Source organism: Lissotriton vulgaris, chromosome 7 (assembly GCF_964263255.1).
Source record: "Lissotriton vulgaris chromosome 7, aLisVul1.2, whole genome shotgun sequence".
In the NCBI taxonomy this organism is placed as follows: Eukaryota; Metazoa; Chordata; class Amphibia; order Caudata; family Salamandridae; genus Lissotriton; species Lissotriton vulgaris.
In genome coordinates, this window is record NC_141695.1 from 1,497,621,301 (window position 1) to 1,497,647,664 (window position 26,364).

General features: G+C 46.9%; 1 protein-coding gene across 5 annotated transcripts in view; it reads right to left on the minus strand.

The window, feature by feature from the left end:
- Positions 1-8,349: 8,349 nt before the first annotated feature.
- LOC147705869 (CMP-N-acetylneuraminate-beta-galactosamide-alpha-2,3-sialyltransferase 2-like) overlaps positions 8,350-26,364 on the minus strand; it is a 383,457-nt gene continuing 365,442 nt past the window's right edge. For all 5 annotated transcript variants that reach the window (XM_086932319.1, XM_086932317.1, XM_086932320.1 and 2 more), the window contains one exon: positions 8,350-8,643. In XM_086932319.1, the coding sequence (XP_086788445.1) occupies positions 8,476-8,643 (168 nt within the window). In that variant the 3' untranslated portion in view covers positions 8,350-8,475. The remainder of the gene's footprint in view (positions 8,644-26,364) is intronic.

Below are 26,364 nucleotides of genomic sequence, written 5' to 3' on the forward strand. Positions count from 1 at the left end.
CCGCAGAAGTTCCAGAACTTGCGGGCCCTCTGTCCGGAATATTGTTGGAACGGTTGGTAGCCCCTTCCATAGCTATGAAAGGAGCGAAAAGCACACAGAGGCCAGGAGGTAGTGGCGAGTCCCAATGACTTGGCTGTCGCCCGCGAGTCCTTGAAATGCTCAAGTGGGGCATCTGCTTTGCCTCCGAAGAGACTTAAGAAATCAAAGGGCATCTCCATAAGATTAGCTTGGACATCTCCCCAAAAAACAGATGTTCTTAGCCAGGCATGGCGACGTATGGTCACCAAATCGGTCTGCCCAGCGAGTCTGTCGTGTCAAAGCCACATTGGATGTCGAACTTTGCTGCATTTCTCCCATCTGAAATGGCTTGGGAGAGAAGAATTAGGTCCTCCGAGACTCTGGGCAGCACCTGCGCAACCTTGTCCCATATCAAATGGTAATAATGGCCCAAAAGGCATGTGGTGTACACCGACTGCAATGCTAGACTGGCAGAAGAGAACATTTTCTTCCAAAAAGCTTTCCAGTCTCTTGGATTCCTGTCTCGGGGCGTGGAAGGGAACGAGCCATGGGAAGTGGAAGCTTGATCCACCAAGCTTTGTGGAGTGAAGTGGGGTGGGCGTTGAGGAACAGTGGGTCGCTCAGTGCAGGGCAATCGCGGCGGGCAATCGTTCAATTCACAGGAGCCCCTGTACTGGGCTTGGACCAGGTACCCAGAAGAATGTTCATCAAGGCCTCATTGAAAAGCAGCAAGGGTTTTGAGCTGGCGACACCAGGCTGCAGGCCCTCTGTCAAGACATTAGTCTTGACTGCCACCGTAGGGAGCTGCAGGTCCAAGACCTCTGCAGCCCAATGCACCACCATAGAGAATGATGCCCCTCCTCCATAGCCAGGATAAGGGGAGACAGCATGCCAGAATCGGGGGGGGGGGGGTATCCAGGCCACTGGCATCACCCAGTTCCTCACACCAGTCCATGTCTTGAGGTTGCAAGGTTGCAGGATTTCTAAGCGATCCGGCTCCCCCTCCCAATCCTACTCATCCATTCCTAACCCTTCAGAATAGGGCAGGTTGAACGGCATGGAGTTGTAAAGCTTCGTCGGCGCTGGTCTCGGTGTCGTGGATGCCTGCCCGACAGGCTCTGTGTCGTCGGGAATGAGGATTAAGGAGGTGCAGACAATGCAGAGGACCTCGGAGGAGGACGCGGTGCAGGGGAATGTTGTTGTGGAGGTGAAACCGGTAATGGTCCGGACCCAGGTCCAGTAGGAGGCCGTAGCACCGTGGCTGGAGCCGAAAGCATGGAACCCATGGGTACTCCTCTGTCATCTGAGCCTGTGGGGCCCGAGGGCGCACCTGCCGGGTCAGTCCACCCAAATATGGTGCACATGGTGTTCTAGAACTCCAAATTGGGTGGGGTTGCTTCTGACCCCAGAAAGGGTGAGAAACGCGGAGCCAACCCAGGGGCCCGCTCTGTCGAGCAGGGCCTCGAACGCCGAGGTTACTTCGTCTTGTCGCGCAACGGACCGGGTCAAGTCGAAGCACGCTTCGACTTCTTTTGCTTTTTGTGGTGCCCCTTACCTGACTTCAATGAAGAGGACTTCTATCAATCGAAACGATGCTTGGACCTTCCTCTGGACCGGGAGCGAGATCAGGGAGGTGACCTCTGTGGTGCCGGACGCGATCAGCTTTAGGGACCGCTAATTAAAGGACTGCCATTTATGTAACTGCCTTCCTACAAAAAACTATTCACCACACCTTGAACATGTCCGAACTCTGCAAATATGCATGGGAGAGAATAGCCATTCACTTTCAATCCACTTGACAATGGACATCATCTGTTGATAATTGTGGATGAAGAGTCACGATTTCCACTAATCTAAGCTCTTTCATCTACTACTCAAAACGAGTCACTGAAAAACTATATTGCATCTTGTGGTAATCCAGCCATAGTGAAGTCCAGTGGCGTCACTAGGGTTGGTGTCACCCGGTGCCGGTAACTCATGGTGTCACCCCTCACGACTTACCGCATGGACCTCCTCCGCTCCGAGCCCACCAGTGGACACAGTTGGCAAGTAACGTTTGTAAATGTAGGTCCTATATTTGCAAGGGCCATAGAAGAAAAATTGAATTCAACAAGGTCGGAGGTAAAAGATTTTTCACACAACTGCACAAATTGTAGGTGTGAATTTATGATGCCTACAATTTAGTAGGTGCAAGTCTGGATCGCTTTGGAGGGAGTTATACTAGAAATGAGTGTGTTGGTGAAAGTGCCTAGGAAAAAACCTTAGTGATCTAAGAGCAGCAGAGTGCCCTGGGGATAGAATCGGACGAGGGGGCATCTTCTCAGTGCTCAAAGACCTCCATGTCCTGAGGTTGCATTAGAGCAAGCTATCCATTAACAAGTGACAGGGAGCAGAGGGCCACAGAGTGTTCTCATGATGAAAGTGTGGTGCCAAATATCTGTACGCCCGGGGCCTGTGTGAGGGAGTATCGATACACAAAAGCACTTTGACAACTGACAGAGGACCTGAAGGAGAAAAGAGACTGGAAAATAACCCCCTACGTCGGACCCTTCCGAACCCCCAAATGATTCCAACCAATGCAAGCGCCAGCAATGGCACCCAATATCCTAGGTAGAAAAAAAATCTGAATATGAAGGGAATACCCTGGGAAGTATGCACAAGTGGGAATTTCCACAGACCTAAAAATCTACCGGGAAGAACCTAGAAGGAAATGCCTAGCTGTCATTTTATTTACAACAAGGGGTGGTGAGGGACAGAGTCTCTGAATTAAACAGAATACTCTCACCCAGTCAAGAGATCAGGGCTAGATCCAACACCGTTTTTTAGCTCACTGCACCATCCCAGTTTCAGAACCTGGCTGTATGCAAATTAGTCTGTTCCTGTCCCAGTGCATGATGGGAACAGGGCAAACCAAACTACAAAAGCCAATTCTTACACTGGGAAGGAAACAAGCTACCGGGGACCGGTTTCTGGCATTTCAGCCTCTTCGGCCCGGCTTGCTTGAATCCTGATGGTGCAATGAGCAAGGGACTCACATCTGAGTATACCCTTCCACGCTTAGGGTGGACAAAAATATTTACAACAAGGGGTGGTGAGGGACAGAGTCTCTGAATTAAACAGAATACTCTCACCCAGTCAAGAGATCAGGGCTAGATCCAACACCGTTTTTTAGCTCACTGCACCATCCCAGTTTCAGAACCTGGCTGTATGCAAATTAGTCTGTTCCTGTCCCAGTGCATGATGGGAACAGGGCAAACCAAACTACAAAAGCCAATTCTTACACTGGGAAGGAAACAAGCTACCGGGGACCGGTTTCTGGCATTTCAGCCTCTTCGGCCCGGCTTGCTTGAATCCTGATGGTGCAATGAGCAAGGGACTCACATCTGAGTATACCCTTCCACGCTTAGGGTGGACAAAAATATTTACAACAAGGGGTGGTGAGGGACAGAGTCTCTGAATTAAACAGAATACTCTCACCCAGTCAAGAGATCAGGGCTAGATCCAACACCGTTTTTTAGCTCACTGCACCATCCCAGTTTCAGAACCTGGCTGTATGCAAATTAGTCTGTTCCTGTCCCAGTGCATGATGGGAACAGGGCAAACCAAACTACAAAAGCCAATTCTTACACTGGGAAGGAAACAAGCTACCGGGGACCGGTTTCTGGCATTTCAGCCTCTTCGGCCCGGCTTGCTTGAATCCTGATGGTGCAATGAGCAAGGGACTCACATCTGAGTATACCCTTCCACGCTTAGGGTGGACAAAAATATTTACAACAAGGGGTGGTGAGGGACAGAGTCTCTGAATTAAACAGAATACTCTCACCCAGTCAAGAGATCAGGGCTAGATCCAACACCGTTTTTTAGCTCACTGCACCATCCCAGTTTCAGAACCTGGCTGTATGCAAATTAGTCTGTTCCTGTCCCAGTGCATGATGGGAACAGGGCAAACCAAACTACAAAAGCCAATTCTTACACTGGGAAGGAAACAAGCTACCGGGGACCGGTTTCTGGCATTTCAGCCTCTTCGGCCCGGCTTGCTTGAATCCTGATGGTGCAATGAGCAAGGGACTCACATCTGAGTATACCCTTCCACGCTTAGGGTGGACAAAAATATTTACAACAAGGGGTGGTGAGGGACAGAGTCTCTGAATTAAACAGAATACTCTCACCCAGTCAAGAGATCAGGGCTAGATCCAACACCGTTTTTTAGCTCACTGCACCATCCCAGTTTCAGAACCTGGCTGTATGCAAATTAGTCTGTTCCTGTCCCAGTGCATGATGGGAACAGGGCAAACCAAACTACAAAAGCCAATTCTTACACTGGGAAGGAAACAAGCTACCGGGGACCGGTTTCTGGCATTTCAGCCTCTTCGGCCCGGCTTGCTTGAATCCTGATGGTGCAATGAGCAAGGGACTCACATCTGAGTATACCCTTCCACGCTTAGGGTGGACAAAAATATTTACAACAAGGGGTGGTGAGGGACAGAGTCTCTGAATTAAACAGAATACTCTCACCCAGTCAAGAGATCAGGGCTAGATCCAACACCGTTTTTTAGCTCACTGCACCATCCCAGTTTCAGAACCTGGCTGTATGCAAATTAGTCTGTTCCTGTCCCAGTGCATGATGGGAACAGGGCAAACCAAACTACAAAAGCCAATTCTTACACTGGGAAGGAAACAAGCTACCGGGGACCGGTTTCTGGCATTTCAGCCTCTTCGGCCCGGCTTGCTTGAATCCTGATGGTGCAATGAGCAAGGGACTCACATCTGAGTATACCCTTCCACGCTTAGGGTGGACAAAAATATTTACAACAAGGGGTGGTGAGGGACAGAGTCTCTGAATTAAACAGAATACTCTCACCCAGTCAAGAGATCAGGGCTAGATCCAACACCGTTTTTTAGCTCACTGCACCATCCCAGTTTCAGAACCTGGCTGTATGCAAATTAGTCTGTTCCTGTCCCAGTGCATGATGGGAACAGGGCAAACCAAACTACAAAAGCCAATTCTTACACTGGGAAGGAAACAAGCTACCGGGGACCGGTTTCTGGCATTTCAGCCTCTTCGGCCCGGCTTGCTTGAATCCTGATGGTGCAATGAGCAAGGGACTCACATCTGAGTATACCCTTCCACGCTCAGGGTGGACAAAAATATTTACAACAAGGGGTGGTGAGGGACAGAGTCTCTGAATTAAACAGAATACTCTCACCCAGTCAAGAGATCAGGGCTAGATCCAACACCGTTTTTTAGCTCACTGCACCATCCCAGTTTCAGAACCTGGCTGTATGCAAATTAGTCTGTTCCTGTCCCAGTGCATGATGGGAACAGGGCAAACCAAACTACAAAAGCCAATTCTTACACTGGGAAGGAAACAAGCTACCGGGGACCGGTTTCTGGCATTTCAGCCTCTTCGGCCCGGCTTGCTTGAATCCTGATGGTGCAATGAGCAAGGGACTCACATCTGAGTATACCCTTCCACGCTTAGGGTGGACAAAAATATTTACAACAAGGGGTGGTGAGGGACAGAGTCTCTGAATTAAACAGAATACTCTCACCCAGTCAAGAGATCAGGGCTAGATCCAACACCGTTTTTTAGCTCACTGCACCATCCCAGTTTCAGAACCTGGCTGTATGCAAATTAGTCTGTTCCTGTCCCAGTGCATGATGGGAACAGGGCAAACCAAACTACAAAAGCCAATTCTTACACTGGGAAGGAAACAAGCTACCGGGGACCGGTTTCTGGCATTTCAGCCTCTTCGGCCCGGCTTGCTTGAATCCTGATGGTGCAATGAGCAAGGGACTCACATCTGAGTATACCCTTCCACGCTTAGGGTGGACAAAAATATTTACAACAAGGGGAGGTGAGGGACAGAGTCTCTGAATTAAACAGAATACTCTCACCCAGTCAAGAGATCAGGGCTAGATCCAACACCGTTTTTTTAGCTCACTGCACCATCCCAGTTTCAGAACCTGGCTGTATGCAAATTAGTCTGTTCCTGTCCCAGTGCATGATGGGAACAGGGCAAACCAAACTACAAAAGCCAATTCTTACACTGGGAAGGAAACAAGCTACCGGGGACCGGTTTCTGGCATTTCAGCCTCTTCGGCCCGGCTTGCTTGAATCCTGATGGTGCAATGAGCAAGGGACTCACATCTGAGTATACCCTTCCACGCTTAGGGTGGACAAAAATATTTACAACAAGGGGTGGTGAGGGACAGAGTCTCTGAATTAAACAGAATACTCTCACCCAGTCAAGAGATCAGGGCTAGATCCAACACCGTTTTTTAGCTCACTGCACCATCCCAGTTTCAGAACCTGGCTGTATGCAAATTAGTCTGTTCCTGTCCCAGTGCTGTCATTTTGAGCACCATTAGAAACCGGAAGTCTATTAAGTTTGGCCGCCTGAAACTCTCCCCCGCGTGACCCGCGGGTGCATCACCTTCCCGAATGTGTTGTGTGTGCTAATAGGCATCGGGATTAAAAACCATAGCACAACCCTGCCCGAGAAACAACCCGATACTTTAAAGTCAGCCGTGACAATGTTAGGGTTCCCACCTTTCATAGAAAAAAACACATGCCGTGTGTGCCTGTTTTGGACTTCTGGAAGAGTCAGACACAATAATGGAATAGAAGCTTATGTAAAGTCTTCTGTATTTCTGTCTTATGATGCCAATTCTGCCTCTATTTGTCTTAAATACCGTTTGTCAAGTCGCATCATTCTGAGCACCCAGAGACTGAAAGTACACGGGCCTTTCAGAGCTTCCCTGGGAGACCGCCAGATAGTCTCGGAGCCAAGCTGCAGCCAGGTCCGTGAAAGGAGAGCAGCATCTTCATTTTCGGTTTTTATTAGAACAGCTTAGCTGAAAAAAGAAAATTTACCAAAAACACTTACGGGGACACCAGGCTCTCCTTTTCTTTACACTCCACTGTGGTGATGGCTGGGCCCCTACCATAGGGAGTCTGGAAATCGACCTCAGCACTCTCCCCTGCCGAGACGGTCTAGCGCGTGGTGGTGGCGGCAGTGGCGCACGTCAGAGGACTCAGAACAGCGCGGGGGCTGGCCCAGGGCCGTCATTGGTAGTGCTATAAGATTGATGGCCCTGGGACCCACAAACTGGGTACGCCGCTGCCGCGCATCGCACCATCATCACTACTATGCTAGGTGGTGCGTGCGTGGCGTGCGTGCAATGGAGTATTTGTTGCTTGTAGGCAGATTGGTGTCACCCCATGACGATGGTGTCAGGGAGGTGTCACCCGGTGCGGTCCGCACCCCCCTAGTGACGCCACTGGTGAAGTCTGACAATAGCACACCTTTCAATAGTCAAGAATTCAGAAATTTCTTGGAGCATTTGAAAATAATGCATCAAAAGGGCACACCTCTGTGGAAGAAAGCCAATTGCCCTATCGAGCATTTTAGGAGTACGCTAACAAAAGAAGTGCAGTGTGCTACTCTTGAAAAGCTCAGTTTGAAAAATCTGTTGAATTCTACCTCGAGAGCTCAACACCCCACTCGACCACAGGTGAAAGTCCTGCAAAGTTTATGTTAAGGAGGGCAATGAACAGCAAGTTACCTCAATGGGCCAATAAGAGAAAGATGAATGAGACGACAACTCATGAGACTGACTTGGTTAACAAACAAAAGATCAAACCTTCTACTGACAAAAGAGGACATGGGAAAAACAAGACATGGGAAAAACAAGCTATAGGGGACGAATTTTGTTTGCACAATTAACCATAACTTACTTAATACTATACACTACACTGTAACTTACTTAATTTAGTGGGTTTCCGGTTTTGTTTCTCAACAGGATCACTTCAGCTGTGTTTTCCCCTGAACTTTCTGATTTTAAATATATGTTTATGTCTTATGAGAAAAGATATATACAAAATTGACATTTTCATTAAAAAAAAAAACGAAACCGTGGGCAGCACAGTTTTGCCCACCCACCCTAAGGACAATACAATTTCTCTCAATATTTTGTCATCCCTGAAGCTAGCTGAAATGTAATTAAATGACACCTAAAGTTTCTTTCTTTGTGAGAAGAACTTATTGCAGTGGGGTTCCCCTTGCAGTAAAATTATTTAGAAGAGGCGTTCTTGGTATGTAACCTTTTTTTTTTTAGCCCAACTACCTTATTTTATGATGGAAATGTGTCTTTTCACTAGTTAATTTGGGACCTCGAAATCAATAAAAGAGAGGAAAATAGAATCCACTTTAGAAAGATAACATACTAACGATTATACACAGGATTCATTACATTAAATATAGGCATTCCAAGCTATGTCTGTTGATCAGATCTTCAGTATGACTGAGAAAAGAATGAGCAATAAATCCTTATGAAGGCTTATTTTTTTTATTAACAAAGCGTCAAAAAGTACAAACGGTGTTCAAATGTTAACAAAGTGCATTTATTTTTGCTCCTTTAGGGGCTTTGTTAAAGGCAATCTGGAAGGCACATTAGAGGTAAAAAGTCACTTTGCCCTCATGAGCCAATTGTCTTATTAGATTCTGCTCAAAATCTGCATTGTGCACCCTGGTCCGGCGAAAGGCTCCAGCAAACTTGTTATGTTCCCAATAATGGTGCCAGTCTCCATTGGAGTCGGCACCGTAGCCAAACACAGATACCTAAATGGGAAAAAGAAGATTGACACATTAAATAAATTGCATAATCTATGTGAAAGTATCTGAACTACCAAACTCAAAATGTGAGTAGTTCACACCCCCAATCACCCTCAACAAAAAAAACTGCATTAAGCTCTTCATTCTGTTTGCAGTTACCTAGACGAAGCTTTAGACATATAGGCCCATACAACTGGTAGTGTCACTAGAAGTAGACTGCCTAGTCCACAAAGGAATACTTGCTCCTTAATCCAGAAAGTAGCACAATTATAGACGCTGTAGTTCAGCACTGCTCCACACTAGCCTAACTAGAGCACGTGCATATCACTCACTCCTTAGTGCAGAAAGGAGGGCGGGAAAGGGACAAAACGTTTGGAATATCAGCCTGCCCATCCGTCACGCAACTGTTTGCACTGAATGAATAGTAGGAACGACCGCAGAGTGGTAAAGAACAGGCAATGGGGATGAGAGGAACACATGAAAGGTTTTTAATTCTTAAAAGTGGAGCTACCCTGCTTAGTAGAACCGGTCAACCTTTACAACTGCCTCTTACTTGGTGTATAACAGATTTTTCTATTTATCCTAGAATAGTTAATTTAATTATGTAAGGGTCGAATAATAGGCGAGGCAGCACCTGCTTGAGATATAGAGTATAGAGAAGTCCTTGCTGCACCCAAGGTTGCCAGAACTGTTTCTGCAATCTATCTCTCACCAGTCCCCAAAAACGTGCAACACTGAATATCTCCTCAACTTCAAGCTAGTGACCCTTTTGGCTATAGTCCCAAATCAGAAGGCTTTTTTTGGATAACAAAAAAACAACAAAAATAGGCTATCTATGTGCTTTGATTTCTTTGTTAAGATCTCTCATGCACACTGAAATCATTTATCAGCTCTATTTTTTTTTTTTTTTAAGTTTATTTTTATTATGTTTCGGCTCTCAATTGAGGGCCACATAAAACACATACAATAATACATAATTGATTACAGAAGGAAAACATAGGTTACAAAAAATAAAAAGCCACAATTTTATCATTGGGAAAGTAGTAAAGCACTTCTCTTGAAAGTATTAATAAATATCTAAAAACCCCCGGAAAAAATTAAAAATCCTAAAACAGAACATTTCATTAGGAGGACAGTAAAGTGCATGGAAAAAAGATTCAACATTTAAGATTCCCAGTTTTAAACAGATGGGTTTTAACCACTTAGAACGCAAAGGGCGCAGTGCTGGGCACGAAAACAAAACAAGATTACGATCTTGTATGGCATTACTACAAAGATTACAAATAGGGGATACACCATACCATTTCGCAGTAAGGATATTAAGGGGGAGCAAATCATGTCTTAGAAGGTACCACAATCTTCGTACACTATGGGGAATATTCCACGTAAGGTATTGTTGGGCCAGATTTAGTGTATATGTATTTAGCAGTAGCTGCCGATCTTTATTCCCTTGTTTAGCCAGCATATCCATCTTAAAACTAAGTTCCCAAGAGGCACCTTTTAATTTTGACTTTAGTTCGGCAGGAGTAAACAGAAACAGAGAACTCTCATCCAACTCCAATACATTTACAGCTTTCCTAAAGTTCTTAACCAACTTTGAGAACTCATTAAAGTGGCCCAAGAGTTCTTTTTTAATAGCATCCCGTAAGGTATCCGGGTTACTTCTTGCTAAACAGGCTACCCATCTTACGAGGGCAATTAGCCCCTGGACCCAACTGCTACGAAGTCCGAATTCCAGCCTGCATACAGAAACTGAGAAGGCTGTATTTAGGGAAGAAATATTTCTTAACACCCTTCCTTCTACTTTATGCAGGAATCCCCAATGATTTAATTCCACTAGTTCTAATCCATAAAGTAACGTGGAAGGGATCTTTGCTCTGAAAACCTCTAGAAATAGAGGGAAGTGTCTCTTCCCTGTGGCGTTATACATAGATTTTAGCCCCCTACCATGAGCCAAAGCTTTATGAGTAATGTGCTCAATATGGGGTTTCTCACTTAAATTTGAAGAAATGATCTTACCCAAAAAAGTGTAGGTTTTAACCACTTCAAGTTTTTGTCTTCCTATGGCCCAACCAAAATTTACGGACCTGCATTTTTTCTTACCAAAAATACACATTATTTTGCTTTTCATGACATTAATCTTCATGTAATGTGTTTCTGCAAATTGATTTAGTGCCTGCAGACGGTTGGATAAGCCCTTTGGTGTTAGGTCTAGGACTAGGATATCGTCCGCATACATTAAGACAGATATCTCTAACTCTCCTAGTTTCGGAGATTGCCCCTCACATACAGAGATAGCCTTTGGAAGGTCTGCCGTATATAAGGAGAATAATGTTGGGGCCAGTATACACCCTTGTTTCAGACCATTTGGGGAGGGAATAGATTGAGAGAGACCTCTCTCTCCACCATATAACACCTTGCACCAAGTGTTCGAGTGAAGGGCTTTCACAAGATCAAGGAGCTGTGTTGGCATACCTAAAACTGCAAGTTTTCTCCACAGCGTTGGACGATCCACTTTGTCAAACGCTGTGGAGAAGTCTATGAATGCCGCATAAATTCCACTCCCTCGAACACAGACGTATTTATCAATAAGCACCTGCAAGGCAGTTAAATTATCTAATGTTCCATGTTCTTTACGGAATCCTGTTTGTTCCAAAGGTAAAATACAATTGGATTCTATCCAATCATTAATCAAAGTTAAAAGATATTTGGCGAACACTTTTCCTATTGCATCCAGTAAAGCTATAAGACGGTAGTTAGCTGGATTCTCCCGTTCTCCCTTTTTAAATAGGGGGATTAATATACTTCCTCTCCATGAATCTGGAACGGATCTAGAAAGGAGACATGCATGAAATAATGGGGTCAAGATTTTGCTCCAAGTGGTAATGTCTTGTTTCAATAAAGACATGGGTAGTTCATCAGGACCCATAGCTCCTGAAGAGCGCATACTCTTTAACACGGAAGCTATGGTTTCCTCAGTTGGGAGCTCTATACTATTTGTACAGTTCTGAACTACCTCCCCATTATCACCTACTATACCATTGGAGCCATATAATCCAGTTATAAATTTTATCCAGATATCTTCAGCAATAGAGATGGGAGTAACGGTAGTTCTTACTCCACAACCCTTCCCTATTATTGACCAGAATTCTCTGGAGTTATGAGAGGCCGAGGCTTCTCTTAACCTGATCCAGAGAAAATCTTCCTTTTCTCTTTTTAGTTTTAATTTCAGTCTAGTCCTCCTTCTACGAAGAAGGGCTAATTGCTGAGCAGTTTCCTTGGATCTATTCAGATACTGTAACCTCACAAGTCTATTTATCTCCCTATTTAAGGGTATTAGTATGCTAGGGAGGGAATGCGACTTTTTGGAAAGTTTTGTTTTCTTGGCAGAGGTAATGATCTTATTTTTAAACTCTTCAAATTTAACAAATTCTCTACCCTGCCAGTCTTCTAAATCCAAAATGGTTTGAAGTAATATATTTTGGGCTTCCCTCATGCTAGTGGGGTCCCAATAACACCTACCAGTTTTAATATGAATAGAGATTCCTTTGTTTATTATAGACCAGGAATCTGTGTTTGGGGGTTGCAAAGAAACAGTTAATTTAATCATATTATGGTCACTTAAGGAGGACTGAGAAATCATTATATCCTGAATAAAGGAAAACGAATCATAGTCCGTAATCACATAATCCAAGATAGCTTCGCCCCTAAATGACCTGTGAGTAAACATGGCAGGAGAGTCAGAAGGCATCCTACCATTTACAATTAAACCCTCCAAGTAGCTTAGTTCTTCAAGTAATATTTTTCCTCTTTTATTAGTTTTTATACTGTTGGGAAAAATTGCTTGGGGTATGTTATATGCTTCTTCCTTATTAGTATTTCTAAACATATCTAAGCTAACATTAGAAACTTTACTGTTTAGGTCACCCATAATCAAAATATAAGGAGGCTGGTCCTGCTCTAATAATTGCTTTATATAGGAGAACATTCGCCTTAAAACAACGTTAAAAATATCTTCAGGGGGAATATATGCATTTAAAAAAACAAGAGAAGAACGATTTCCTACTGTCCGTAGATTCTTAATGGTAATGGACTGGAAAAGATTACTGCTATCCTTATGGTGAGAAAACTGCCATTGTAGTGTATTGGATAAAAAACAGGCAATTCCACCTTATGCATGGCCTTTCTTCGCAGGTGTGGCGGCGGCTTCAAGCACAATATAATCTTTACCTCCATAAATACTATTTGTGCACCATGTTTCCTGAATACACAATACATCCGCATGCAGAGATAATAAAAATTCTAATTTCTCTGGACAATTATTTAAACCAGCAGCGTTCCAGGATACTATATTTAAGTGACTGTTAAAGATGTCGAAACAGTCTTGTACTATTCGATGTATTATTAGACAGGGCTCCTGGTAGCCAATTCCACATCTGATTATCTTCAGTAGGTGGCTTGTCCAATTTCACAGAAAGGGGGAGTACCTCAGAGACCATACGTTTACCTCTGGACACCCAGATTTTTAAATCTTTACTGTGAAAGAAATGTTCATCCTTAGGACAATCCAATCTAGAGGCTACTTCCCTAGGAGCAAAACGATTTCCCTGATTAAAGAAAGGTAATACATCGATCCCTTTACACTGAAAATCCTCAGCTTGTTGGAGAACTAAATTAGCGATAATTTTGGAGCAAAATTTAACTCGTGCACGTTGTTCACAACCAACCCTTATTATGGAGACTAAGTCAATATCACTAGATAGGATCAGTTTTAAACTATCAATATCTTTAAAGGCATTAATCAACCATGATCTGTTTAAGTTTAGATCGGAGTCAAATAAGGGAAGGAAATCCAAGGTCAAGGTGTCAATACTGAGGTTAGAACTTAACAACGGGACACTAGGGATCTTCGTCTGTTCCTCAGCAATTGGACAATAATTGGGAGCAAAAGGGTTAAGTACCCTTTTTTCAGGCATAGAGTTACTTATAGTTGCCTCTTGTGATGGATCCTTGGAAATTGTAACAAGAATTTTAGAGTTAGGTATTCCCTCATCCATGATATTAGCAACAGGTTGATCTACTACAGCAGAATTATTGGCAGAAGCTGCAACCGCATTAGTGGAAGAAACCAATACAGAACCATCTACAATATCAGTTGTTTCCCGTACATCTGTAACAATATGCTTTTGAAAAATAATTTGCCTCTGTCTCTTCTTATTATGTTTTCGAGTTGGTTTCCTATTTTTTCCCCTATATTTTCTGCTTTTTACTTTTCCCAGCCCTTTAGGCAGGTCAGCACCTTCAGAGTCTTTTACATCCTGATTAAAGATGGGAAAAAGATCAATAACAACAGAATGGTTGACCTCTGCCAGATTTGTTTCCTTCAGTGGTGGTTCGAGATCTTTACACCTTTGTGAAGGAGTTAAGAGTATAGCCACAGAGGGCTCATGAATCTCAACCTTTACCAACTTCTCCGGTTGTGTATTTTTACTTAATAAAGGATTACTGACCAAGTCCTTCGGGTCAATTTTTTCAGTGTGATCAGTAACCCCTATTTCAGTTTTTCCAGCAAGTAATACTTTCAGTATTTCTGCAACCGAATGTAAAATGCAGTCAGAGCTCCCAACAAATTTGCCTAACAAAAGAAGAATGGAGGCAAGTAAATGTTCAAGAGCTATCAGTGATTCTGAGATAGGTTTTTCACTTTTTTGTTGTTCTGTAGCAATAAGAGAACAGATCCCAGATAGGTTAAGCTGTGGAGAATTCGAATGACTCTGCAACAAGCGAATATCTTGTGAATTCATAGATGGGGTGCTACTGTAAAGCATTAAACCCGATGGTGTTTCTCCGTTTGGGAGTTTACTGATTTTTGATTGTTCCGGAATTTTTTCCTCCAGATACCGACCACAAAGTTCAAGATCAATGCTGGATGGAATGGAGAGATCATTAATGTTCATTTCCTCATTTTCAGTATGATTATGAGTCATGGACTGAGGAACTTTGGAGAGAGGTGGAGTAGAGTCAGGATTTGGATTATTTTGTATCCCTGTAGAGGGGATAGAAATAATATTTGGTATGGGAGTAGATACATTTCTTCCAGTGTACTGCTCGGTATTAGTAATCTTCATCACTTCGAGCTGTTTATCGTCCATAGTGGACGATGAAACGTTAGGAATAGTTGACACTCCCAATGATTTAGTAACAGATTTTTCCCAAAGTTCCAACAATTGCTTCTGACCTTTCAGTGGAACGCTCTTGACGGAGTTAATCTTTAGGGTATTAGGTTTAAGGTTTAAACCAGATCTTCCACCCAATACTCTGCCAGAGCGTAATGTTCTTGATGTCATAGTATCAGTACATGTAACAAAATTTACAGCTGTCAAGTAAAGATGTTTTATAGCGGAAGATCAAAATAACGGGGCCCAGCCCAGCCTACCTCAGCCACTGAGGGCCACAGAGGGCCCGCCCTTTGCCCGGGCTTAGCCCGGCGACGCCCGCGCGCGTCCCGCGATGCGCGGACCTCCAGCAGAATTAAAGGCAGGTGAGGGGGGCGTGGCGGTGAGGTGCTCCAGGCCCAACTGGCTTGTGGGCAATGATGTTTCTTCCAGCCAAAGATCGCCTACAGCCCCACAGTAGCGAGTGTTTCCCGCGAAGCGGGAAACGCGAGGAGTTAATCACCAGCGCTGTGAGAATGCGCCTTCAGGGCAGCGTTTTACCGCTAGAACAGACAAGCACCAGCGCTGCAAGATAGCGCTTACAGGGTAGCGTCCTCTCCACAAACAGGGTTCCCGGTCAAACAAATACAGCAGCAATCAGAGTGAGTCTCCGTTTCACAGCGGACCTCCAGCAGAATTAAAGGCAGGTGAGGGGGGCGTGGCGGTGAGGTGCTCCAGGCCCAACTGGCTTGTGGGCAATGATGTTTCTTCCAGCCAAAGATCGCCTACAGCCCCACAGTAGCGAGTGTTTCCCGCGAAGCGGGAAACGCGAGGAGTTAATCACCAGCGCTGTGAGAATGCGCCTTCAGGGCAGCGTTTTACCGCTAGAACAGACAAGCACCAGCGCTGCAAGATAGCGCTTACAGGGTAGCGTCCTCTCCACAAACAGGGTTCCCGGTCAAACAAATACAGCAGCAATCAGAGTGAGTCTCCGTTTCACAGCGGACCTCCAGCAGAATTAAAGGCAGGTGAGGGGGGCGTGGCGGTGAGGTGCTCCAGGCCCAACTGGCTTGTGGGCAATGATGTTTCTTCCAGCCAAAGATCGCCTACAGCCCCACAGTAGCGAGTGTTTCCCGCGAAGCGGGAAACGCGAGGAGTTAATCACCAGCGCTGTGAGAATGCGCCTTCAGGGCAGCGTTTTACCGCTAGAACAGACAAGCACCAGCGCTGCAAGATAGCGCTTACAGGGTAGCGTCCTCTCCACAAACAGGGTTCCCGGTCAAACAAATACAGCAGCAATCAGAGTGAGTCTCCGTTTCACAGCGGACCTCCAGCAGAATTAAAGGCAGGTGAGGGGGGCGTGGCGGTGAGGTGCTCCAGGCCCAACTGGCTTGTGGGCAATGATGTTTCTTCCAGCCAAAGATCGCCTACAGCCCCACAGTAGCGAGTGTTTCCCGCGAAGCGGGAAACGCGAGGAGTTAATCACCAGCGCTGTGAGAATGCGCCTTCAGGGCAGCGTTTTACCGCTAGAACAGACAAGCACCAGCGCTGCAAGATAGCGCTTACAGGGTAGCGTCCTCTCCACAAACAGGGTTCCCGGTCAAACAAATACAGCAGCAATCAGAGTGAGTCTCCGTTTCACAGCGGACCTCCAGCAGAATTAAAGGCAGGTGAGGGGGGCGTGGCAGTGAGGTGCTCCAGGCCCAACTGGCTTGTGGGCAATGATGTTTCTTCCAGCCAAAGATCGCCTACAGCCCCACAGTAGCGAGTGTTTCCCGCGAAGCGGGAAACGCGAGGAGTTAATCACCAGCGCTGTGAGAATGCGCCTTCAGGGCAGCGTTTTACCGCTAGAACAGACAAGCACCAGCGCTGCAAGATAGCGCTTACAGGGTAGCGTCCTCTCCACAAACAGGGTTCCCGGTCAAACAAATACAGCAGCAATCAGAGTGAGTCTCCGTTTCACAGCGGACCTCCAGCAGAATTAAAGGCAGGTGAGGGGGGCGTGGCGGTGAGGTGCTCCAGGCCCAACTGGCTTGTGGGCAATGATGTTTCTTCCAGCCAAAGATCGCCTACAGCCCCACAGTAGCGAGTGTTTCCCGCGAAGCGGGAAACGCGAGGAGTTAATCACCAGCGCTGTGAGAATGCGCCTTCAGGGCAGCGTTTTACCGCTAGAACAGACAAGCACCAGCGCTGCAAGATAGCGCTTACAGGGTAGCGTCCTCTCCACAAACAGGGTTCCCGGTCAAACAAATACAGCAGCAATCAGAGTGAGTCTCCGTTTCACAGCGGACCTCCAGCAGAATTAAAGGCAGGTGAGGGGGGCGTGGCGGTGAGGTGCTCCAGGCCCAACTGGCTTGTGGGCAATGATGTTTCTTCCAGCCAAAGATCGCCTACAGCCCCACAGTAGCGAGTGTTTCCCGCGAAGCGGGAAACGCGAGGAGTTAATCACCAGCGCTGTGAGAATGCGCCTTCAGGGCAGCGTTTTACCGCTAGAACAGACAAGCACCAGCGCTGCAAGATAGCGCTTACAGGGTAGCGTCCTCTCCACAAACAGGGTTCCCGGTCAAACAAATACAGCAGCAATCAGAGTGAGTCTCCGTTTCACAGCGGACCTCCAGCAGAATTAAAGGCAGGTGAGGGGGGCGTGGCGGTGAGGTGCTCCAGGCCCAACTGGCTTGTGGGCAATGATGTTTCTTCCAGCCAAAGATCGCCTACAGCCCCACAGTAGCGAGTGTTTCCCGCGAAGCGGGAAACGCGAGGAGTTAATCACCAGCGCTGTGAGAATGCGCCTTCAGGGCAGCGTTTTACCGCTAGAACAGACAAGCACCAGCGCTGCAAGATAGCGCTTACAGGGTAGCGTCCTCTCCACAAACAGGGTTCCCGGTCAAACAAATACAGCAGCAATCAGAGTGAGTCTCCGTTTCACAGCGGACCTCCAGCAGAATTAAAGGCAGGTGAGGGGGGCGTGGCAGTGAGGTGCTCCAGGCCCAACTGGCTTGTGGGCAATGATGTTTCTTCCAGCCAAAGATCGCCTACAGCCCCACAGTAGCGAGTGTTTCCCGCGAAGCGGGAAACACGAGGAGTTAATCACCAGCGCTGTGAGAATGCGCCTTCAGGGCAGCGTTTTACCGCTAGAACAGACAAGCACCAGCGCTGCAAGATAGCGCTTACAGGGTAGCGTCCTCTCCACAAACAGGGTTCCCGGTCAAACAAATACAGCAGCAATCAGAGTGAGTCTCCGTTTCACAGCGGACCTCCAGCAGAATTAAAGGCAGGTGAGGGGGGCGTGGCGGTGAGGTGCTCCAGGCCCAACTGGCTTGTGGGCAATGATGTTTCTTCCAGCCAAAGATCGCCTACAGCCCCACAGTAGCGAGTGTTTCCCGCGAAGCGGGAAACGCGAGGAGTTAATCACCAGCGCTGTGAGAATGCGCCTTCAGGGCAGCGTTTTACCGCTAGAACAGACAAGCACCAGCGCTGCAAGATAGCGCTTACAGGGTAGCGTCCTCTCCACAAACAGGGTTCCCGGTCAAACAAATACAGCAGCAATCAGAGTGAGTCTCCGTTTCACAGCGGACCTCCAGCAGAATTAAAGGCAGGTGAGGGGGGCGTGGCGGTGAGGTGCTCCAGGCCCAACTGGCTTGTGGGCAATGATGTTTCTTCCAGCCAAAGATCGCCTACAGCCCCACAGTAGCGAGTGTTTCCCGCGAAGCGGGAAACGCGAGGAGTTAATCACCAGCGCTGTGAGAATGCGCCTTCAGGGCAGCGTTTTACCGCTAGAACAGACAAGCACCAGCGCTGCAAGATAGCGCTTACAGGGTAGCGTCCTCTCCACAAACAGGGTTCCCGGTCAAACAAATACAGCAGCAATCAGAGTGAGTCTCCGTTTCACAGCGGACCTCCAGCAGAATTAAAGGCAGGTGAGGGGGGCGTGGCGGTGAGGTGCTCCAGGCCCAACTGGCTTGTGGGCAATGATGTTTCTTCCAGCCAAAGATCGCCTACAGCCCCACAGTAGCGAGTGTTTCCCGCGAAGCGGGAAACGCGAGGAGTTATTCACCAGCGCTGTGAGAATGCGCCTTCAGGGCAGCGTTTTACCGCTAGAACAGACAAGCACCAGCGCTGCAAGATAGCGCTTACAGGGTAGCGTCCTCTCCACAAACAGGGTTCCCGGTCAAACAAATACAGCAGCAATCAGAGTGAGTTCTATGTTCATGAATAGCTTTACAAACCATTTCCTCCTTTTTTGCCCTGTTGCAAAAAGAAAATGTTAGTTATCCTGTAAGCATCTGTTTGTGGCATGTAGTGCTGTAGATTCACATGCTCTGCATACTCCTGCCATCTAATGTTGAGCTCTTACATATGCAACTTTTTTTCTTCTAAGAAGTCTTTCAGGATCAAGGTATAGTGACTTCTCCTACTACTGGAAATGCGCATGGGTATCGGCTCTATTGTTTTTCCCGTACAGCAGATTAGGATGAAATGGAGCAGGGAGAAACAGATAAGGACTATTCAGGGAGTTTGAAACAAAGGCATTTACAACAAATTGCGGCTTCTGGGAAAGGGTGGGTGCATGTGAATCTACAGCACTACATGCCATGAACAGATTCTTACAAGGTAACATTTTCCATTTGTGGGATGTGTAGCTGTTCATACACAAGCTCTGCATAGATTGTAAAGCAGTTCTCTCTCGAGGATGTTACAGAGGCTGTAAAAGTGTATGTAGAACAGCCTGACCAACATTATTTTGTAATGCTTTGTGAAAGTGTGGGGTAGACCAAATAGATGCCTTACACATGCCATCTTTATGGATGTTAGCCAGGGAAGCCATGGATGTCTCCATTTTGTAAGCAAAGCGGGGTCTGGGTACGGCAGGTAATTGCCTCTTGGCTTTAGCATAACAGGATTGAAGCCATTTGACCAACCACCTGGTTATGTTTGCTTTGGAGAGAAAATGGCCTTTGTTTGGATTTGTGAATGAGACAAAGAACTGCTGAGTTGTGCGGAAGGGTTTTTTCCTGTCCGTGTAATACATGATGGTCCTCTTGATGTCTAGTGTGTGAAGGGGGCTTTCTGCCACAGAGTCCAGGTCTGGGAAGAACACTGGGAATTTAATGGTTTGGTTAATATGGAAGGAAAATACCACTTTAGGCAGAAATGTTGGATTTGTTCTAAGGACGACTATATCATTGTGCACCTGAAATAAAGGTTCCTTGAGGGTAAGAGCTTAAACCCCACTTGCACTCCTGAGTGAAGTTACGGTGACTAACTAAGTAAGCCACCTTTGAGGATAGAAACCGTAGAGGGCACGAATGAAGAGGTTCAAATGGAGAGAGCATGAGTCGTTTTAGAACAATGTTGAAGTTCCAGACGGCTGCCAGTGGGTACCCTGGGTGGAATGGCCCATATAAGTCCCTCCATGAAGGCCTTGATGACTGGGAACCTGAACAGTGAAGCCTGTTCCCTATTCTGAAGGTAAGTTGCAACTAAGGCTAAGTGAAGACAGACAGAAGTGTAGGCGAGGTCTGGCGTCTGCAAATAAGGAGGTAGGAGACAATGTCTTGGACTGCTGGATAGCAAGGGTTAATATGTTTAGAGGGGCAGTTAGGGACACATTTTTTTCCATTTAGCCACATAAAAGGCCCGTTGTGGGTCTGTGGGTTTCATTGAGGATAGACATTCTCAGGAGGCAGATTGAGGTAGCCAATCTGTAGGACTTTAGGAATCAAATTGTGAAGATTATGCTGCCTGGGGTTTGAGTGCCTGTTGTGAGTGAGAAGGAATGGCAGGTTGGGCAGCTTCTCGTGGGTCACTAAGGACAAGTCAAGAAGGGTGGTGAATGAGGGTTGTCTTGCCACATGGGAGCCACCAGGTTGAGTGATATTTGCCGAAGCTTCCAAACCACACATGGAAGGAGTGGGAGATGCGAAAAAGTGTAGGGTAATATTCTTGACCAGTTCTTTCACACTGCATTGCGAATGGACTGAAGGTGTGCCTGGAGGTGAAGCTAGGGTATTTGGCTGTTTTTAGGTGGTGGTCAAGAGGACTATGTTGGGAAACCCCAACATTGGAAGTATTGCAGTAGGACTTGCAGATGGAGTTCCAACTCATGGACATGTTGCTGCATAATGCTGAGCAGTTTAGCTAAGTCGTAGCCCATTCCTGGCAAGTACTCCGCCAGTAGATGGACTTTGTGGTGGACTGGCCAACACCAAATTCTCTGAACTAACACTGACAACTGTGGTAAGTGAGTCCTACCCTGTATCTGGAAGCATTCAAGTCTGTGCTGATTAGGACTACCTTGTCTTGCTGGTTGCAGAGGCGGCTTTGAGTGCTAACTGGATGGCCAGTTGCTCTAAATGGTTGATGTGAAGAGCCAGTTGGTGTGGTGCCCAAATGCCATGAACAGTCAAGTCCTCTAAATGCGCCCCCGCCCAATTAGGAAAGAGTATATTGTGATGGTCACTTGCAGAAATAGGTAGAGAAAAGCCCGGCCCTGCAACGGATGGTTGCTATTCCACCACTGCATTGAGTGATGAGTGATGGCCCAAACAAACACCAGGGGCCCGATGTAGGTAAATCCGAGTTACCGACTCTTAAATACCGAATCATACCGATTCGGTATTTAAGAGTCGGTAAATCGGAAGTAGGCAGATGTAGGTAATTCTGATTTTAGATTTACCGATTCGGTATGATTCTGTATTTAGCGATTCCGTAAATACCGAATCGGTATTGCCCATTGATTCCTATGGGCCTTGAAGCCCATAGGAATCAATGGGCAATACCGATTCGGTATTTACCGAATCGGTAAATACCGAATCCTGCAAGGGTGCAGGGGGTGTCACTTGGACACCCTCTAGCACCCCAAGTACGGGCTTGTGTACCGTGTGGCACACATGCATGCCCTAAGGGCATGTCTGTGTGTCACATGGCACAGGTGTACATGCACAGATGTGCATGTACACCTAAATTCGGTATTTCACCACCCAATTGTATTGGATGGTAAAATACCGAATTCTGAAGGCCTGTAGCACTGTAAACAGTGCTACCTACATCAGGAATTTACCGAATCGGTAAAATTACCGATTCAGTATTTTACAGAATCGGTAAATTGACCTATTCAGTAAATGTACCAATTCTGTAAAATATAGCCCCCTACATCTCTATCACCAAATACCGGTCGGTAACGGCCGAATTCGGCCGTTACCGACCGGTATTTGGTGACCTACATCGGGCCCTAGATCTTTTCAGTGACCCTCAGATGAGGAACATTGCACAGGTAAACACTCCTGCAATGACGCTTGTGTAATCTGGCATGGGTAACTATGGCAATGCAGGAGGCCATCATATCTAGAAGGTGCCGGAGTGTGCTGGCCATTATTTGGAGATGTGGCTGAAAAAGGGGCAGTAACGACTAGAAAGCTTGGGCTCTGGTTTCACTGGGACAAGCTTCTGCAGTGACTGAACAGAGGATTGCCCCCAAGAAGGGCTAAACATGAAGGTGTTGACAGTGGGTCCTGAATAGGTTGAAGGTAAACCCTAAAGTGTGAAATAGGTCTTTGGTGGTCTCGGTATGAGCCAAGCACTGTGGTTTATTTGTGCTCTTGATCAGCCAATCGTCCAAGTAAAGTAACACATGGATGCTAGCCCTTCTAAGATGGGTGGCTGCACAGACAAGACACTTTGTGAACACCCTGGGGGCAGTGTTGACCACAAAGGGTAGCACTTTGAACTGAAAATGCTGGCCACTTACCACTAACCGGAAATATCTTCAATGTGCAGGATGGATGGGGATGTGAAAATAGGCATCCTTCAGGTCAAGTATGGCCATGCATCCGCCTTGCTGTGGTAGAGGGATTACATCCTGGAGCGTAACCATGTGTAAGTGCTCTGACGGGATGTTTTTAATTGAGGGGTCTGAGGTTGAGCAAAGGTCGAAGCGGATGTCCTTCTTGGGCATAAGGAAGTGCAGGGAGTATACTCCTTTCCTGTGTTGGTGTTGCAGCTCAGGCTCTATGGCCCCCTGCAAATAAGAGCCTCTACTTCCACCTGAAGTAGGTGCTGAAGTTCTGGTAAGAGGGTGTGTGTGCAGAGAGGGATTCTTGGGTGGGTTGCAGAGCGTTCTAAGCAGTAGCCCTTCCCTATGATCGAAGTGATCACATGCCACCATGCAAGAAAACCCTGTAGCCTTCCCCCAATAGGTGTAGTTTGATCAGGAGAAGAAAAACAGGCGTCACTGTTTTTATGGGCGGCTCCTCTGTTGGAGCGGCACACTTCAATGCCCCAGAGATGAAAAATAAAATGGTAATTCATTACCATTTTATCTTTCATCCGCTCGTACCGTACAGAGCGTCGGGACGGGGCAGGTCCTGCTGAGTGACAGCAGCAGGATAGGCTGTCTATGCACTGTTTAAAGTGCACATGCCTTTTTGGCTGGCCGTCTTGTGCACTTTAAACCCCTCTAACCCAGCTGTCTTAAGACAGCTGGGTTATAGCAAGTGCAGGGATCCAGAGCGCTGTGGAGCACTGAGTGAGGAAGCTCCTCCAATCAGGGTGCTGCTCAACTGCTGGATGTCAAGGGAGTTTCCTGGTGGATGGACTGCAGTCCCGATTAGGACGTCCGGAGTAAGGAGCTCTTTTCGAGTTCGGCAAGCGTTTCTTTTTCTTTTATTTGCACGCGAGGCCTCTGGTAGGTGGTAGTCGTTTTTATGGGAAGTGATCTTGGCATCCCCTCAGTAATGGGACCTTGAAAAGGAGAAGGCGTGTGGAGAGCACCCATAGCCTTTGCTGTATTCGTGTACTTCTTTGTATTTTGAAGCATCTGGTCAACATGCAGTGTCTGAAGAGGTGCTACCCATCAAAGGGCAGATTGAGCAGATGATGTACTTCTGGCTTGAAGCCACAGACAGGCAGCAAGTCATGGCCCCGGAAGAGGACAATTTCATTGATGCCATATGCCGCAGTATCAGCAGCGTCCAAGGCACACCTTATGGTGGCATTTGAAATACATTTCCCCTCAGAAACGAACTCATGGCTAGGATCTCCTCAATCTTGTCCCAGTACACCCGATTACACCTGGAGACCAGACTGACTGAACTGGCGATGCGCCAATCTCGCACTGACTTAGCGGCAACTCATTTACCAGCAGCCTCCATCTTCCTGCTCTCCTTCTCAGGTGGAGGTGCATTTCCAGTGCCATGGGCGTTGGGGTTCTTGAAGGCCGCATGGGCCATGAGAGAGTCCGGAACGAGTTGTCCTCTAATGTATTGTGTGTCTGAAGGAGGGGATTGGTACTTTCTGTCCATCCTAGGGGTGACCACCCTGGATTTTACTGTCTCCTTGAATACTTCAGGAGCTGTTTTCAGTATTCCCTTGAGAACAGGGAGGAACTGCAGGGAGCTCTAGTTGGAGGACAGTGCCCACACGAGGATATCCTAATCTTCCTGGACCTTGTAAATCTCGACTTTATGGAAGGCAGTGGCCCAATGCAGAACCTTGTGATAAGAGCTAGTGTCATCTGTCGGGGATAGTTTGGCAGGTAGAGGTCCAAATCAGTGTCCCTGGGTGGGTCAACACAATGGTCATCCCCTGAGTCATCATGGGGCTGAGGGTTGAATGGGGACTCGTAGGGATCCAGTGGGCAAGTTGGACTGCCCCTCCAACAGATGAGTATGGGGAACCCTCTTGTGATTGAGGCAGAAGGGCTCCCAGTGTTTAAGGTGATGCAGGGAGTGAGGAAGAGGATGGAAGAGGAGGGGGAGACAGGGGAGCTAGAGGAAGAGGATAGGGTCTAGGAGGTAGAGAGCTAGTACCCTGATCCTGGTGCTTTTTGGTTTTGACTGGTGGTCCAGGCTCCAGGGCAAGAACTTCCTCAATAGTCTACTTCCTCTTGGAGGTTGGGTGAGGATCCTGATAGTTTGCAGGTGAATGAGGATCCTCTTTTATCTGGCACTACAGGATAGCCTGCTCCTGGTCCTCGAATACAGTGAAGGACAAGCCGTTGGGCACAGATCATTTTAGTGACAAAGATGGATTCTGGCTTGCTGTAATCAAGGGAAGTGCTGGCCCCATTGGAGTCTTTGGACCTGAAGAGGAGGGTCTGTTGTTGCCCAAGGTGTTGTTGGTGCCGGGAGCCGGATCTTTTGTGGCTGTTTCTGTGACAAAGGCTGACTCTGATCCAAGGGCATATGTTGGTGCCAACCATGGCCTTCAGGCATTATTCAGACTGGAAGCCTGACGTTGGGCTCGATGCCTGACCCCCACGAGAGCCGTGCTTATCCTGAGTTAGATGTCAGGGAGTTGGAGGAGGGAAGGACAGAGTACTCACAGTCGACGACTTCTGTGGTTTGACCTTGAGGACCTGTAGTTCTTCCGTCTCCAAACGGTAGCTTGGCTCAGGGCTGAAATGAAAGGGCTGCTCGTCTGAGAGCCCTGGCTCAGTTTCCTCCTTGACGGATCGGTCCCCGAAAGGGTCAGGTGTGTCGTCTCCTTGCCATTGCACCATAAGTCATCAAGCGAGTCGTCAATTGAGTTGGTTCTGCAATGTCTTTTTTGAGCGAAAGGTGAGGCCGGGTGCGCAATATGCATTGTCATGCACAGAGGACAGACACAGGATGCACACCTAGTGGAGATTTGTCCAAGGATACTTTGCGCGACACAATGGACACTACTGAAAATGAAGACATTTCCATTACGCAGTCAACATTTCCAAGAGAAAAAAGGTAGGAGAAGCACCTGAAAGGGAGCATCAAGAAGAGCCAGTCGCCAAGCCCAACGAAGGACGCAATGACACTGAAACATACTGCGAGCACCAATTGTTTTCCCAAACAGGAACGGAGGATCCTAAAGGGCCCAACGGTTAACAGCACAGGGCATCGACCAGGAGGGGGGCACAGTATACACACCCAAACCTGTGGGTAGAGAAAAAAACTATCTAACAAAGGAGCCGATGCCCATGTGTGTTACCAGTAATAGGAGGAGTCACTATAGTGCGTGACTCGAAAGACTTCTTTGAAGAAAAACAAATTGCACATGCCCAAGACCAAAACTAGATGGCAAGAGTATGCAGAGCATGTGTATCTACAGGTACACATGCCACAAACAAGACATTATTTCATGATGTAATGCTGGTCTTGGACTGCAGATATTCTAATTTATAAGTGGCATTTCCTTTTTTGTTTCACTCGTTTGCCCCTGATATTTGTTCCATCACTTAATCTAACTGGAGTGGCTCGATTCATCTATTGGTTACTAGGGCTCTCTAATAACTGGAGTGGCTGGATTCAGCTGTCTATTGGTTACCAGGGCTCTCTTCTGCATTTGAGCAGCTATAATTTGAATGAGATGGACCTATAAAGTTTCATGGGTAAATGAGGTAGACGTTAGCTGAATATCAGGAGGGTGTGTATAGGTTGAGGCCGCCCATCAACCCCTCTGTCAGAACCCTTGGAGCCTTGACTTACAAGCTGGATTTACTTGGTTCAGGGGTCTTTGGTTTCCTAGCCAGAGATTGTGCCGAGAAACAATTGATTTAGGGACTTTCTGAGGCTGATTGTTTCTTAGTTTTCTTTATTAATGT